Source organism: Triturus cristatus, chromosome 7, assembly GCF_964204655.1.
Source record: "Triturus cristatus chromosome 7, aTriCri1.1, whole genome shotgun sequence".
Lineage (NCBI taxonomy): Eukaryota > Metazoa > Chordata > Amphibia > Caudata > Salamandridae > Triturus > Triturus cristatus.
The window spans coordinates 1,402,138,689-1,402,154,572 of record NC_140590.1 but is presented as its reverse complement, the minus strand read 5'-3'; the positions used below and the strand labels follow the sequence as shown (position 1 = coordinate 1,402,154,572).

Here is a 15,884-nt window from a genome sequence, read left to right as displayed (position 1 = left end):
AAATTTATGTTGCCAATACATGTGCGCAAGCGATGAACGTCGAGAGAGATTCTATCTATTAATGACTAGTTTAGATTGGCTCCTCCACCAAGTCACACGCTACCGCATATTCTCCGTTCACTTGACCTCCAGCCAATTAACCACTTCTGGCACCCGAGCACTGTTTTTTAAAATAAACATGCCGCATCCACTTAGTCAACCTGCACTCTGTGGCCGGGTTTGGATGTTATACAGTAAATTGAAGCTTATTTTACGAATCACAAGTGTGCTTCTCACCTTACCACCCACCAGTACCTGTATTGTATGCCTCCTGGCAGGTCTAACCGCTGGTTTTGTCCCCCCCTTTTTTTCCTTCGGTCTTCTCTCCCTTCTCTTACAGGTCTAGGTACACCCCAGTACCAGTTCTCCATTAACTACCCCCTGCCGTAATCAGCAACTAGTGCTATACGGTGGTGCACTTAATTCACACTCACTTGGTCCTGACGAAGTGCCATTGACCCCTTCTGGGGCAGTTGGGGCACGAAACATGTTGACCACACGCACGCAAGATTAGCCCTTAGGGAACATTATTTCCTACACAGGGCTTCTACACAATTTTAATAAGGTTGGAGCTACCTCAATAATTAAAACTTGAATTTAGTAGGACTGCTCTAAAACCTTTTTTAACCATCCCACTCCTTGTGCACTACCTGGCCCTCACACCCACACGCACCCATACGGCTTCTTCAAAAGATCCCCGATAAAGAGCCCCGGCTTCGGGAGCCCGTCAGGCATTGCAGCGCCGGCCAGACGAGGGGCAAATGCCCAAATGATGAAGCATGACATCCTTTGGGGTGTGTGAGGGCATTTCGAAGAAAGACCTGTACTTTTGTATCTTTACCTTTGTACACACAATAAACTATATTTCAATAGTTTCATCTGGGCAGAAACAGAACCCTTGAGAGATCCTCTTGATAAATTCACTGTCGCTCAGCAAGAGCCTTGTAAGCATTATGACTTTATAGTCCATGCTTGCTTAATATCTGTGATGTAATAGAAAATGAACAGGAAGGCTTTAAAACATTTGCCCTTGGCATTCACTTTCTTCACTGGTGTTGTGTGTGACCCCAATTCATGTAGCCAGTTGAATGATATGTTGTGTGCAATAATGTGCCTACCTACTATAAGTAAGACAGCACAGGTAGTCAATTCTTCACCCAGAAGTGTAAAATATGTGATGTGGTTGCATTCCAAGAGTTCAGGGTAATGTATTCACTTGCTACAAATCTGCTACAGGTCGTCTGTGCAGTACTTAACTTATGCTGATGGTTGATGGTAGGTGCATTAGCACTTCTCACTCAGGACTGGGAGTTTTTTAATTCTCTGTCTTAGACATTCCTGATTCATAGTCACAATAACTCAGGGCCTGGCTGTTGGCCTGTTCTATGTATCAGGTGACAACAGTGGTGTCACCCTGCATGCAAAGTTTAATTTTAAGGTAGTTTTGTCCACTTAAAGTAGGACGGGTGGTGCAGCATCTGGGACTAGCAAGCCTGTATTGCTGAAAGCCCTGGAGACAACAGGTCACATTCCATGGTATGCTGGCTGGTTAAACACTCACCAGAGCGGAACTCTGTTTGCAGATGTGCATCAGCTACTGAGTACTCGTGCATGATGGCTGTCACATGAATAATCAGCTTACATCCATTGCACTCGGACAGTGCACTTTGATGTCCTAACATCGAGACATTGATGACTACTCCCTATTGCTACCACTGATATGGGAGGAGGTGTCAATCCTCCAGCTTTCCTCCCACACTAGCGAAGGGGACATCTAAGAGAGGACATCAAGCCAGAAGTTGAGTCAAGAATATATCAGAGGAGAATGTCTCCTTAGTCTGCATAGCATGAGAAAAAAGTCAGGACGTGTTGTAGGGAAAAAGAGAGGGCCAGTCTTCCTGTGCTCTCTCTATAGTCTTGGTGGATGAGTGGTTAGCATGACCCTTGAGGAAGGGGTCTGGGCCATTTTCAAAGGCCTTTGGGTCAGATATGAGACAGCCTTGTTTTTGTTAGTTAGCCTGTCACTTCCCCAGATGGTCCATTTACCAAGATCATCAGAGAATGGCTGTTTTGAGATTGCCTGAGCTGGAGCTATGGTTTAAGAGGCAGCAGAAATAACTTCATAACTTGGACAGGTTAACTCTGTGTAGAGGAAGGAGTAGATCCAGAGAGCAGAGCCTTCAGGAGCACAGGACTGCGAGTAGGTACAAATGCTCAACTAACACTTAGGAGCCTTGTTATCACTCCTGTACTGCATTACCATCCAGTCATGGGCACTGAATCCCTGGAGATCCCTTCTAGCTTTCATCTGCATGGCACAAAGATTGTCATTCTTGTTAAAGAAATACTGTCTCAGCATCTGTAAAGACTGCAGTATAGCCACAAAAAATGTGACACTTAAAGCAGCAGAAGGGCCAGAACTTTTACGAAACTTGCCTTTCTGAGAACAGAAATCATGAGCTGCTGCACTGGAAACCAGATAATGGGATGTGACAGACCACACCTCTTTTTTTCTCTTTCTACCCCGTGCTTCATTTCCACCTCTATGCTAAGTTGTGCTCAATTTTGCATCCCCTAGACCTTCCATGCTACTTTTATGTCACCACCTATTGCTCCAGTTGTACATAAATGCCTCCCATGTGCCTCCAGTAGTCACTACCAGCAAATCATCTTCCCCTCTCTTTTCCCATGCTTTCCCTGAGCCACCACAGACCTCCACTGTGACACCCTAATTTGTCTCATTCAAGCGAGTCCCAACTTCCCACTTACCATCTTCATCACCTGCCCCTCAGCTTTTTTACTTCTTCACTCTTTATGTGCCACCTTGGTGCCACATTTTCTTTCACCATGCCTATTGTCACTTCTATGTCCAAGCTTTAACACCAATTGGCTTTTCTATGCTATGTGCACAGCTTTGCCTTCTCTGTATCTTACCATTGGCCCACCTCTATCTCTAGTCAGCCAACCCACGGCAACTCCCAAGTTGAAAACTGCAGCTTGTGCCACTCATGGCTGCCTGTGTCCACCCAATTGTCTCCTTTCTTCTAGTCATTCCCTCGTTGTGCCAGCCTTTTCTTTACATGTGCCTTTCTTTGCCTCCCATCTGTTTCATACTTGCCCTGGGTGAACACTGAGCATTTCCTTAGGCCGTTATTATATTTCCTATGTTATGCTGACTCACTTGAATAGCCTTCTGGCAGCTCACTGGGCTGTGTCTCACCACTCCCTGCACTGTCATCACTCCACTACCTCTCTTAATGACTGTAGGTGCTTCCTGCAACTAAAACCAGAGTGAAAAAGGAGACTGCTAGTATGGTAACTTTCTGAGGTGGTGGGGGCAGAAGATTCAAGTGAAAGTGATGTCAGTGCAATGGCCTTTTATGTTCCAGTCATGCAGTTAAGATACAAACTCAAAGCCCTCTACTGGCTCCCCATCCAGAAAAGATGCCATTTTAAGCTACTGACCCATGTCTACAAAGTCCTCCACGACCTAGGACCTGCCTACATGAACCACCGCCTGAACTTCCATCTACCTCCCAAGAACCTCCACTCCACTCACCTTGCCATCGCACAAATATCTTGCATCCGAAGCTGCCACGCAGGACAATGCTACTTCTCCCAGCTCGCCGCCAAGTCCTGGAATCCCCTTCCCCTTCAGCTCTGTACTTCACCATCACTGACTCATTTTAGGAAGGGAATCAAGATCTGGCTTTTCAACTGATATCCACAGCCCAGTGCCTGCATACCCTTGGGTGATAAGCCGCACTATATAAATACAGATTGATTGATTGATTGATTGACCTCCACTGGTGGTTCAGGTGGTCTGGGTCCATAAGGTAGTAAGGCCCTTCCTAAATTATCCCGGCTTCTAACACATTTGTTTCCTCTCCAGGAACACCATCCAAGGCATAGTGTACCACCCACTGGGACCAAATGTCCAGCATATTAGAATAATTATGTTGTGTTAGTCATAAACAAACACTGCTTCTTGTGTTTGTTTAAGAAAAACAGAAAAATGCAGACTGGAATGGGTCCTTCACTGACCGTTTTGAAGAAAGTGGTGTTGTGTCAGTGGGAGCACTTACGGCAAACCATCACCGCTGTTGAACTTTAAATGTGCCAACCCTCTGCCTCACAAGTGGGCAGCAACCAGTTGCAAAATAAGTCCCTAAGTAAGACTAACATGGGTAAAGCAATAAGGCAAATGAACAGACTTGGTCGACTTGTTGTTCTCAGGTGCTACAAATGTCTATGCATTTAAAATATGTTACACCTTGTTTAGGTACATCATATTGACAGCGATGTCGCAATGAATAGGTTTGGAAACCACTAAAAATAATAAGGGGCCTGATTTAGCATTTGGCGGTTGGGTTACTTTGTCGTCAACATGGAGGATATCCCGTATTTCATTATATCCAATGGAACTTGTAATATGGTGGACAGGATATCTGTCACGTTTCTGATGGAGTAATCCATCCGCCAACTATAAATCAGGCCTAAGTCTGTCATACGGCACACACACCACCATTTATCAAAACTATTGTCAAAAAGTATTCTCCAAAAGGAATACATTCTGGAGTTTAAAATACAGTCAGCTTTTAGTAAATATTAGGGTAGATTAGTGTTTAGTGAATATTAGAGTAAACTTATTAGATGAAACTATCAAGTCGATGTATTACTAATTGGTTAGTGACACTCTTAAAAACAAGCTCACAGATGGCACATCTTCATAAACACAATGAAACGTATGCTACATATTTAGAAAGGCTGATCAGCAATCAGCAAACTGTTCAGGTGCTTCTGATGAAGAATCATGAAGATTTCAACCTGATTTTCTCAAACATTGTCTCAGTGTTTTGTGAAGAATTGAGCCATCTGATGCTAGTTAGGAGGTTATGCTCCTTTGGGGGGCATCATACAGACCTTGTGCCTAAACAGCCTGCTTAAAGTGCCCTTTCTTGTTTGGGGGCTCTCAGATGTCTGTACGCTGGATCCTCCCACCGCGGTTTCTGTCTTCAGCTGCAAAGCCGGTTGCCCACCTTTGGCCTTCTCCGATTTTGATGACTTTTTTGTAAAGCCAATTTTTGGAGATTTCTTACATAGTCCATTTTCTTTTTTCTTTAAAGGACATAGTGAGACATACATATTAGATATCACTCACTGCTGTGTAAGAACACTTTTTCTGCAGCACTTAGTATTACACCAGGAATCATCATTTATCATTCTGAGAAACAGGTATTTGAACTTGTCTGGTTAGCCCTGGGTATATCTGAAAGTTATTCGAGTTCAGTCCCGACTCCATATGTTTATATCAGACCTGTTACAAATGCTTGTAAAAGTGAGAACGGTGGAAAATGAATGTGCACATAACTTGAAGCCAAATTATGCATATAAAGTCATTAAGAAAGTAAGCATAACTGGAGTCCTTCACTATGAATTCAGTAAGGGTTGCATATTCGAAAAAACATATGTACTTTATTTTACCAGACACAAACCATCATCGAATAGTTGGTAACATGAGTGGTGCAAAATAGATATTGGCTAAAAAGTCTAGACAAATATAGAATATTAAAACATAAAAAAGCAACAAAAATGTAGGAATGCAAAAAAGAGTTTCTCCTGTAGAGGAGACCATTGAGGGAAAGGGGGGTGGAAAAGGATATAGGTACTAATTTAGGGGCATATATATGGGATTAGTTGCGCAGCGCAGCAAGTTTCCGTGCTGCACTGCCCTGAGACACAGGGAAAGGGCAGGAATGCACCGCATTTATCCAATACGGTGCATTCCTGTTCTTTCCCCCTATGCTGGTGCCGTTTTGGCTGCCTAGTGCCAACGCAGGCACCCTTGCACTATTGTACAGGATTGTTTTTGTGCAGGAAAGAGCGCCTTCTTGCAAAAAACAATCCACAGGGGCGATTTCTTCTTTTTGTGTCTGCTGCGAAAAATCAAGGAGAAAAAAATATATTTATTCACATAACACCTCCACTGGGGAGCTGTAATATTTTTAGGTATTCCTAGGTTTAAAAATCCTTGTAAACCTAGGAATGCGTCAAAAGCCATGGGAGTTGCATGGGAACACCCACCGCAAAGCCCATGGAACACCTCCCTCGCACAAAGTTAGGCAAAGCAGCGATTTGCGATGCCTTGACTTACTTCATATCTATGGCTGTTTTGCCTTACTCCATATCTATGAGGCCATTCAAAAATCACACAAAGTGGTTTTGTGTGGCCTCATAAATATGATTTGGTGGTTTGCGCTGCCATTGCGTCACAAAAAGTGATGCTACAGCAGTGCAATGGGCTTATAAATATGCCCCTTAGTGCAGCTGGGAGAACAGAGTGACTTTTTGCAAGAGGTGCAAAGGCAATAAGTTAGGACAAGAGAGATAAAATGAGGCAAGGGCACTGAGTGCTGGCGAGCATGGAAAGAATGTTATGGGTCTTCCCATAAAAAACATTTAATATGGGGTTAGGCATCAACAAGTAAACATCATGAACAGCAGCATTGATAATGTAAAAATCAAGCCTTATTCCACACTTCAGTAGGCGGGTGGGACGTGAATTAAATATGAGTGGACTTAAAACGCTTGAAATACTGAAATGTCACAACCAAAAATATAATAAAAAGTATGATTTCTCGGTTTGACTCATCATGGATTTTCCAAGTATTTCCCAAAACAGTTTATTGTTGTTCCTAAGCACATTTTGGACCTGATATTAGAGTAAACTTATTAGATGAAAATATTTAGGCGAGCACCTATCGTCACAGGAACGTCACTTTTTCCCGACTTTTCTGTGGCAATAGGGGCTTTGCTTTATTCACAAGACGGCGTTAAACCACTTAGCATGCTACACAGAGAGCATGAAAGGGGTGGGCAATGGGTGTTGCAGTGGGCGTTCCGCTGCAACACCTATTTATTTTGATGCTGCCCCATGTTTACAAAGGTGGCATAAATATGGGGCAGTGCCAAAATTAAGACCAGGGAAAACCTGGTCTTAAACAGGTGAAACGAGGAGAAATGCTTTATTTCTCCTCGTTTTTGCTGTTTCTATGCATGCTGCACAGAAACAGCAAAATGCCATGTATAACTGTTTATGTGCCAGAATATAAACAAATCATTTTAAAAATGACGAGTTGCAATTTCTATGTATACTGCACAAGCAGCACACATAAAAGTTACAAATCGCCATGTATGGTTGTTTATGTACAGGAAGGGCCTTCCTGCACATAAACATTCATTTCCCACAATGCAGGCACCCTTGCACTATGGTGTAAGGGTGTCAGCATTGGCGTTAGGCAGCTACATTTAGCACCAGCGCAGGGAGAAACACAGGGCTGCACAGTATTGTTGTAAATACAGGGCAACCTGGTGTTTCTAAAGTGATGGAGAGGGGTGTTAGCCTTCTTGGCATAACGCCACGCTCCGCCACTTTATTTGTAAATATTCCCCCATATCCACTTCCATATAGTCTTGCTTAAGGTTTATGGCAATTGTACTAAAGATGGGACATATCACATAAAATGATCACTGCATGTGCTAATATAATACCGATCTCAGCCAGAGTAGTGGGCTGATACATTTCTTAAACAGAGTTAACCCGTTCCGTGCTCATGACGGAACCACTCCGTCATGAGCCAGGGGTGCCGTGTGCTCATGACGGAGTGGTTGCGTCATGCTGCGGCCGTTGGCGGCCGCTCCGCCCACGCGGCGCTAATTCCCTGCCTGTGTGGGCGATTAGTGCAGTGGGCAGAGTCGTGACGGAACCACTCCGTCATGAGCACAGCTCGCCCGTGACTCATGACGGAGTGGTTCCGTCACGAGCACGGCGGTGCCGCACTGCCCCCAAACCCCCCAAGCGCCGCAGCGGAATTTGTGCCGCGGCGAAGGGGTTAAAGTGGCGCTATTTATCACTGTAGACAGTGGTAAATGATTGAATGTCACTGAAACTTTAAAGGTATGTGCTGCTTTTGGCTGGAAATATACCAGCAATTATTAACATAGCTAAAGTAAACAACAGAACAGATCACAATAAGAAATATAAAATACAATAAAACATTATAGGGCATAACACAACAAAACAGTCAAAATGTGAACACAGCACAACAAACAGAGTATATCATAACAGCATCACAATGCAATAATGCAGTACAGAAGAAGTGCAACAGCACCAAAACATAACAGATCACCACAACCAAATTCCACAAAAGGAATATGCACAAACAATTTTAGCACACATTACTACCTATAGAAATGTGGTTAATTAATATGGTAGTAAATGGTGTTTGCACCAAATAATACCTTAAGATACCACCAAGGGCATGAAATAGTGAGAGTCAAAAATGTTATGTGATCTGGCTCCTGAAGGCTTTCAAGACATAAGACTAATTCAAAGACTTTAGTTTCAAATGTTGGATAGGTTCAATAGTGCATTTGGTGAACACACTCACTGAAGGACATGTCACAATAAATGTTGCCATTTACTGAAAGTTTGCAATAGCACTTGTGCTACTAAATAAGACTCAAAAGATTGCCTCTATTTATTTACCATTCAAAAGGCCCGCCTTTGCTGCGCTAAATGTCATTGCATCGCAGAAGGATCCAGAAAGACTTTAGTAAATGTTGACCAATGAGTAACATCTAAAAATCTAGAAAGTCAATTTATTATTTTATTCAGTTAATCAAGTAAAATGAGGATAACGCAATTGAAATGAAATTGCGTTTGAAAGAAGCTTTTGAACTTTGAAAAGACAGCAACACTGTACAATCTTTTATTGTTACAAAAGATTTACAGGAAAATAACCCCCTTTATAGGACAAATAAATATTACTATCCAAAGACTAAAAATTATAAAAAATGTACATTTTTTAAACTTTTAAAAACTTATGATTACACTGACCATGAGGATCTTAAGAGCAAACATTGGTTTAACTACAATAAATAACGTAGCTACTTAAGACCTTCAAATGTATCCTTTTTAAAGCCACAGCACAAAGCATTTTGGGCTAAAATTGTAAAATGACTATGGGAATAATACACCAAGCAACATTGCCAAGAATGTTTCACTCATTAGTGTTAGACCTGTGAGCCTTAGGGTGGTCTTCCCCCAAACCTCTTGTCTGTTTACCTCTTCTTTTTGCTGATTCTTTTTGTTGATCTCAAGACTCTGAGCACTTTACCACTGCTGACAAGTGCCAAAGTGCATGTGCTTCTCCTCTCAGCATGATTTTATTGATTTATCCGCGATTGGTATATTTAATTTAGCAGTAAGTACCTAGTAGAGTTCATTACCTGTGCCCAGGGCCTGTAAATTAAATGTGGGCCTGCCGCATTCATTGTACCACCCACACAAGTAGCCCCTTAAACATGTCTCAGGTCTGCCACTGCAGAATGTGTGTGAGCAGTTTACATTGACAAGCCTTACACTCCCCTATGGTAGGCCCTAGGTAGCGCAGAGGGCAGGGTGCTGTATTTCTAAAAGGTAGGACATATACCTTTAAGTTTTGCATTTCCTGGTAGCGAAAAACACCTACATTTGTTCCTCACTACTGTCAGTCCTACTCCTCTCATAGGTTAACATTGGGAATTCCTTATTATGCTCTAAAGATGTAATTCCTGACTAAGAATGAGTAACTCTATGATGTTTCATATAATTGGAATTGTAATAACAAATCCTCTTTGCTGGCAATGTTGGATTTAACATTACTATTTTAGAAATGCCACTTCTAGAAAGTTGCCATGTGACTGCTCTTAAAGCTCTATGTGCCTGTAGCCTGTCTCCAATACACGTCTGGGGTGGGTGACAGCTTGATTTTGTGTATTCCCTCTAGACAGCCACACACACAGGAAGGTTAGGTGTGTCTGAGTGCACATCTGCATCTTGATGACTCATCCTGGGTAAGATAGGAGGGAGGAGCTGACACTTGCACTTGAATGGGCAGTGTCCTATCCCCACACAAACGTCCGATTATCCCCCAGCAGTGAGTCTGGAGCCAGGGTTAGGAAGCAAGTACCTCTGTGTGCTTCAATGGCCCCTCTTTGAAGTCACCTCCACTTCAAAGGCTCAACTGGGTATAAGTACTGCGTCTCTGACCCCACCAAGTCAAACACTTCTGGAACTGCAAAGAACATCTGTCAGAAGAACTGTTGTGTTGCTACAAAGACTGTTACTCTGCTGGACTGTTGCTCCAGAAGAACTGCTTTTCTGCTGTGCTGCCCTGCTGCCTGCTGCTTTCTGACACTGCTGAGGGAGAGCTGAACACTGCCTTTAATCCAGAGTGATCTCCGAGGGCTTGTTGGCTTAACATAGTACGTATAACCTGGTGTATCTTTGGATTTGCTATCCTCATTTTACACATAGATCCTAAGGACAGATGGCCAGATATTTGTGATACTTGTTCAAACACCTTTCTGGGCAGGTGTAACAATTAAAAGTGGTGAGAAGTTTGCCACCCTGATAAATACTGGGGTCAATAAAGTCTGCACCTATTTCAGCAGGTCAAACATGATAAATTGTAATGAGGGGAAAAATGGCAGAAAACAAATATCGTGAAAATGTTTGTCCTAGGCAGAATTTATCACACTCGATAACCCATGGGCATCAGATTATATTTGGTTTGATAAATACAGTCTACTCCTCCAGGGCACTTGTAATCAGGGCCTAATTCACTAAAAATACAAACTCAAAAACATCAGCATTTGTGTGCAGGAAAGAGCAGAAATGTTTTTCAGATACCAATTTCGGTCCCAAAAGCACTTTTGCAAACTTGTTGTTCTGGGTTGGAGGTGGGGGGATATGTAGTCCTAGGCTACAACCTCAGTTCCTCTTACTGAATTAAAACAAGACTACAGATTCACCTAGTTCAAATTATTCCAAAAGACAGTGTAAATGAGAAGGAAAGGAAATACCACATTAATCATACTGCCCTGAAGTGTATGGTTATTCTGTACTCAAATCACATGCAAGATTATAATTAATTGATTTGCGTGACTGATCCACACAGGATAGTATATACTTCAATAAAATATAATCCAGAAATAGTCCCAAAACTCATGAAAGCTTTGAAGAGGCACAACTACAAACCTTAGCCTCAGAAACAAATAACAAACAGATCCCTTTTTAACCCACCATCCACTGTAATAATATTGGAGTCTGACCGATGTAGTCCACCTAGTTTTTTGCATTCTGGGCAAACTTGTGTTTAGATCTTTGCTGTGAGCGAGTATCGCAGAGTCTCACTCACTGTAAACAATTCCTAATTGGATTTCAGTGCCAATTCCCAGTGTCCACATTTTAAGATAAGGCCCGCAGCTATTCTGCTGGGGTAAGAGGCTCTTGACCTCTGAACATGTTGCACATGAACAATTGTTCACACATGTTTGCACATGTATGTGTGGATTGAGTGAGCAGGTTGGCTATTAAGCACAGTTGCTTACTTTCTGAAACTTACCACCCCCACTTAAAATCCTCTGAACATGGGAGAGACAGGGAGAGAGCAGCATGGATTTCGCAGGACCCTAATGAATGCTGGATCCCTGATGGATGGACCCCTGATGGATGGACCTCTGATGGCTGAACCCTGATGAATGAATTCATACTTTGACTTTGTGGACTTCTCTCTCCAGGGAGAGTGGCACTGACTTCCTCATATCCTCTGGGGTCTCCTGAGGATTAGGTTCCCCTGGAACTATTGAGGACAAGGCCTGTAGTTGGGTAACCAGGGGTGGCTCCTCGCAATGGCAGAGGCACATCGCACCACTGGCCAGAGCCCATCACAGAAAAATAAAATGATATTTAAACAATAATATAATTTTTTTTTCTGTGAGGGGCTCTGACTGACCATTCATGTATACAGGGCAGGGCTGGGCCATAACAGGCAGGAGCAGGCACTTAGAAGTGTGCATGTAAGTGTGGCCGGCTGTTCTCGAACCCGGCTGGGTTCATAGCTGGGTTGGAGAAAAGACGCAGGCTCCCAGGCAGGCTGCTCTGACAAACCCTGGTGCTGCTCTCATAGCATGAGAGCAGAGTCTGGCTTGGCTGGGCAGCCTGTGACTTCCCAAAGACTGCAAGGAGTGAAGCACCGAGGCGGCCATCAGGGTTGGGGCAGCGAGAGATAAGTTTTTAAAATATTTTATTTTTACCCTCAGTCAACCCACCACCAATCCTCCCCACTCTGCTCCCCCCCACCTTCGTAGTGCAGTGGCCACCATTGTGGGTAACCCTTATCAGGATGGTCGCCTTGACACTTGCTGACACATAGGTGCCCTGAGAGTGGCCAAGGGAGGTTGTGAGACCTGGGGCATGCAGTCAGGGTGGATAATCTGTTTGAGGGCTGCAGGTGCTGTTGAAGGAGATCCAGGGCTATAAAAAGAACCAGGAGTCAGACAGAGGGTAGGTCTTAGACAGGGAGCAAATGGGGCAGGTCCCGAGTTCTCCCTCATTAGAGGGAGAGCATTGAAAAATCAACTTCAGGAAACTGGGAATGTTTTAGAGGCCAGGAGGCCTGAAACCAATATCTCTGGTGGCTGGAGAGCAACACTCGGATTAAAGCAAAGATTTAAAAAAAAAAAAACCATCAAAATTGGCCCAAGGAGCTGGAGAAATCTTCATTTGTGTTGCACCTTCATTCTGGAGCTGTCTAGTGGGTCCCTGTTAGAAGGTGATTCTGACAATCTGAGCTGCCCGTATTTTTTGCTTTTACTGTGGGAGAGCCTCATAAGCTGAGACTCACCCACAGTGAACTCATGATGAACCCGACTGCATGTGGATTGTACCTGTGTCCCCCTTGTGAGAGAAGGCCGCTGCGCTGCCGCCGGGGTAAGGGGTACGGACTGGTTACATATAGACACGTGCGCACACGTGTGCACCCGTGTAAGGGATATTCTTGTGGTGTGCCGCCCAGGAGCAGGTACAGATAGAATGGTGTGGCAGGAATTATGCAGAGTTGGGTGCTGACATGGAATAGGCTTTATAATGTGGGGAGACACATGTAAGGAAAAGTCAGTGTGCTTTACTGTTTTCACTGCAGGAACACCCCATTACTCTACTATGAAGATGGGGACCCCATGGGGTAGTTTCACTTCCCTAGGGCCTACAAATTCCAGATACGCACCACAGTACACTGTAAGTTGTGTAAAAAGAAGTATTCTGCTGAGTCCAAAGCCATATCTGTACTGCTTATGGGTCATCCAGATATGTCATATTCCTCTGACTCAGCTCATACCCAGAGCCTGGCTGGGTGTGACCCTGCCAGGCTGGATTAATTACCTTCCTCCCCAAGCTGTAGCATCAGAGGCCTAGCCCTTCACTGCAAGAATTCCAAGGGTGAAGGTTTTCTCTCCAAGAGGGAGGGATGGGGGTGGAGCTGCAGGTTATCCATCAGCAGCTGTCACCTGGTGCCAGGCACCAGGCCTGCTCCGGGCATGAAGTCAGCAAGGGGGAAAGGGGGCTTCTCAGAAACCTTGTGGCATGAGACCCCTGGACGATGCCATCTTGAAGTATCCCAGAGGCCTGTGTAGGAAGGAGGGAGCAGGGGCAGAGAGGTGATGTGTCGCTGAAGGATAGGGCAGAAGGGCCTTCCTGCCAGCCCCCTCCAAATGCTTTTAAAAGGTCTTGCACAGGAAGAGGAGCTCTCTCTGAGGTGTGGTCTTGCTGAGGAAGACTGGTGCTGAAGCCTGGTGCTCTGGACAGTTGGAAGGAGGAACCGCCTGACTGTCCCAGGACCCTGGACTGCACCTTGGAGAGAGTCCAGGGCCAGTGAATAGAAGCTTGGGCCTCTGCGCAAGGAGAAGAGTGGCCTAGAGGGAGAGCCAGGTGGAAGGCTGGCACAGAGAGCCAGTGAAGACAGCTCCTTGCCGAGCCCTAGGAGGGTGGTGAAAAGTGCTCCAGGTGGCTGGGGCTGGCCATCAGGAGCAAGAAGAGGCCAAAATGGTGCAAATAGGTCCCCTTAGGGCTCAGATATGCCTCCAGGAAGGTAGGCGACTTTTGACCTCTAATGGGACCGACGACGAAGTGAATGGTGCTCCGCCGCCGGTCTTAGATGTGCCCCCAGGGTGGGTCAGGTCCCAGGGTCTGCCCCCTGAAAGGTGCCCGCAAGGCCCATGCTTCCCATGGGCCCCCCATGACGTGAAGTCAGCGAGCACCATCGCTCTCCCCATGAAGGTGCCCCCAGGGGGTGCCAGGAGCCCTCGATAAAACTGGAGGACGGGGAGCGCCATCGCGCCCGCACCAAGAGGTTCCTGGGGCCTGGGATCCCCAACTCCGGGCCCCGCCACAGCTGATGCCGGGGAGTACAGTCGCAAGTCCCTTGAGGATCTCTGGGGTCCAGGATCCTCAACTCCGGGCCCCGGTGGCTACAGTGAAGAGGAGAGGAGTGCTGCCACATTTCCCCCAGAAGAAGAAGATGAAGCCGGAGAGCACTATCGAGATCCCCGTGAAGAGCTCCATGGGGCCTGGGTCCCCCAACTCCGTATCTGGGGCAAGGAGGGCCCTCATGGCAGGAGGAAGGTGGGGGAGATGCCATCACACTCCCCCGAGGCCCTGCTCGACTAGCGGCAGCCTTCGGGTAGACCAGAATGGCAGTGCCGGCTCCAGCAGCAGCACGCGAGGGTACTGGCTAGTCGGGGAGCTGACGAGAGTAGGCTTCCTGGGCTGCTCTCCTCCTCACCTGTACAGAAGGGGTCCGGGTGGAACCGGGCCCCCAACGAAGGGCTAATGCGGCGCAATGCCACCATCACGGGCAACTCGGCTCTCCCTGGAGCAGCGGGAGAGCTGCTAATCTAATATGCACGAGATGGGGACGAGCGCCCCATTATGCTTTGCAGGGCCTTAGAAGGCCTGCAAGAAAACTTGCCAGTTTTAAGTGCGTGGTGGCCCCAAGAAGTTGAGGTCACCACTAATTGGTTGCAACAGTGCAGGGGGAGCTGCAGGAGCAACGCAGACTCCCCTAGCATGAAAATGGAAAGTGCCCACCCTCAGCCTCTGGGGGACTTAAAGGAGACTACCCCTCAAGGGTTCATCTGTGTTTTTAAAACTACCTCATGCTGGAACTTTTTTCTACTGCCAGGAGCTGAAGCTTAGGGCTGCACTGAAGTGTTCAGAGTCAAACATGGATTATCACTGAGGTGATATTGGGAAGGTGTAATTGCACAGGTGGTGAATTTACGAATGGTGTTCCTTTTGGGGACTGAAAATCACGTGTAATATGAAATGATAAGCAAATTGGGGTTATGTTGCTGGACATTCCTGCTAGGGTGTCTGGCTGTACATTCTTAATCCTGTGATTATAATTGTGACGCCTTTTGGGGCATTAATTGCAATGCATTATAACTGTTATCATATATGATAAGTACCTGCCATTCTAAAGGGATGCTAGACATGTATTATTGCTAATGCATTAAGTGATGAACAACCCAGAGTGTTAGCCACTGTGATTCAGGGGTGTATACTGTATGGTCAGTATGGGATGCTCAGTCAGGTTTATGTGTCACTATGGCAGCTGTTCCCATTATAAATGCTTGTTGAGATACTGGGATGGGTCGCCACTGAGATGGTGCCAGTGGGCAGAGCCCTATCTCCAAGTTATTGTCAACCAACTGCATTAGGGGGCAAGATGATGTGCATACATGGGAGTGGTTGTACTAGAACCCACCCTCCTGTGGGAGGGGTGGGAATGTTATGCAATATCACAAAGTAATTTCAACAGCTTATGAATATTTGTAAATTGTTGCATGGTATTGAGTAGTGTGTGTGTTTAATAAATATACTCTTCCTTTTTTATAAAGGAAAGTATAGATTAGACATTCAATTACTGAGTGTTATTTCTGCGTACTGGTAAATGGGGATT

At 45.3% G+C, this 15,884-nt stretch overlaps 1 protein-coding gene across 9 annotated transcripts in view; it reads right to left on the bottom strand.

The window, feature by feature from the left end:
- Positions 1-15,884, bottom strand: part of BCAS1 (brain enriched myelin associated protein 1) — a 452,678-nt gene that overhangs the window by 130,338 nt on the left and 306,456 nt on the right. For 5 of the 9 annotated variants that reach the window (XM_085619120.1, XM_085619122.1, XM_085619128.1 and 2 more), the window contains exon 7: positions 4,963-5,157. The exons of the other annotated variants lie outside the window; for them this stretch is intronic. In XM_085619120.1, the coding sequence (XP_085475246.1) occupies positions 4,963-5,157 (195 nt within the window). The remainder of the gene's footprint in view (positions 1-4,962; positions 5,158-15,884) is intronic. 9 annotated transcript variants of the gene reach the window in all.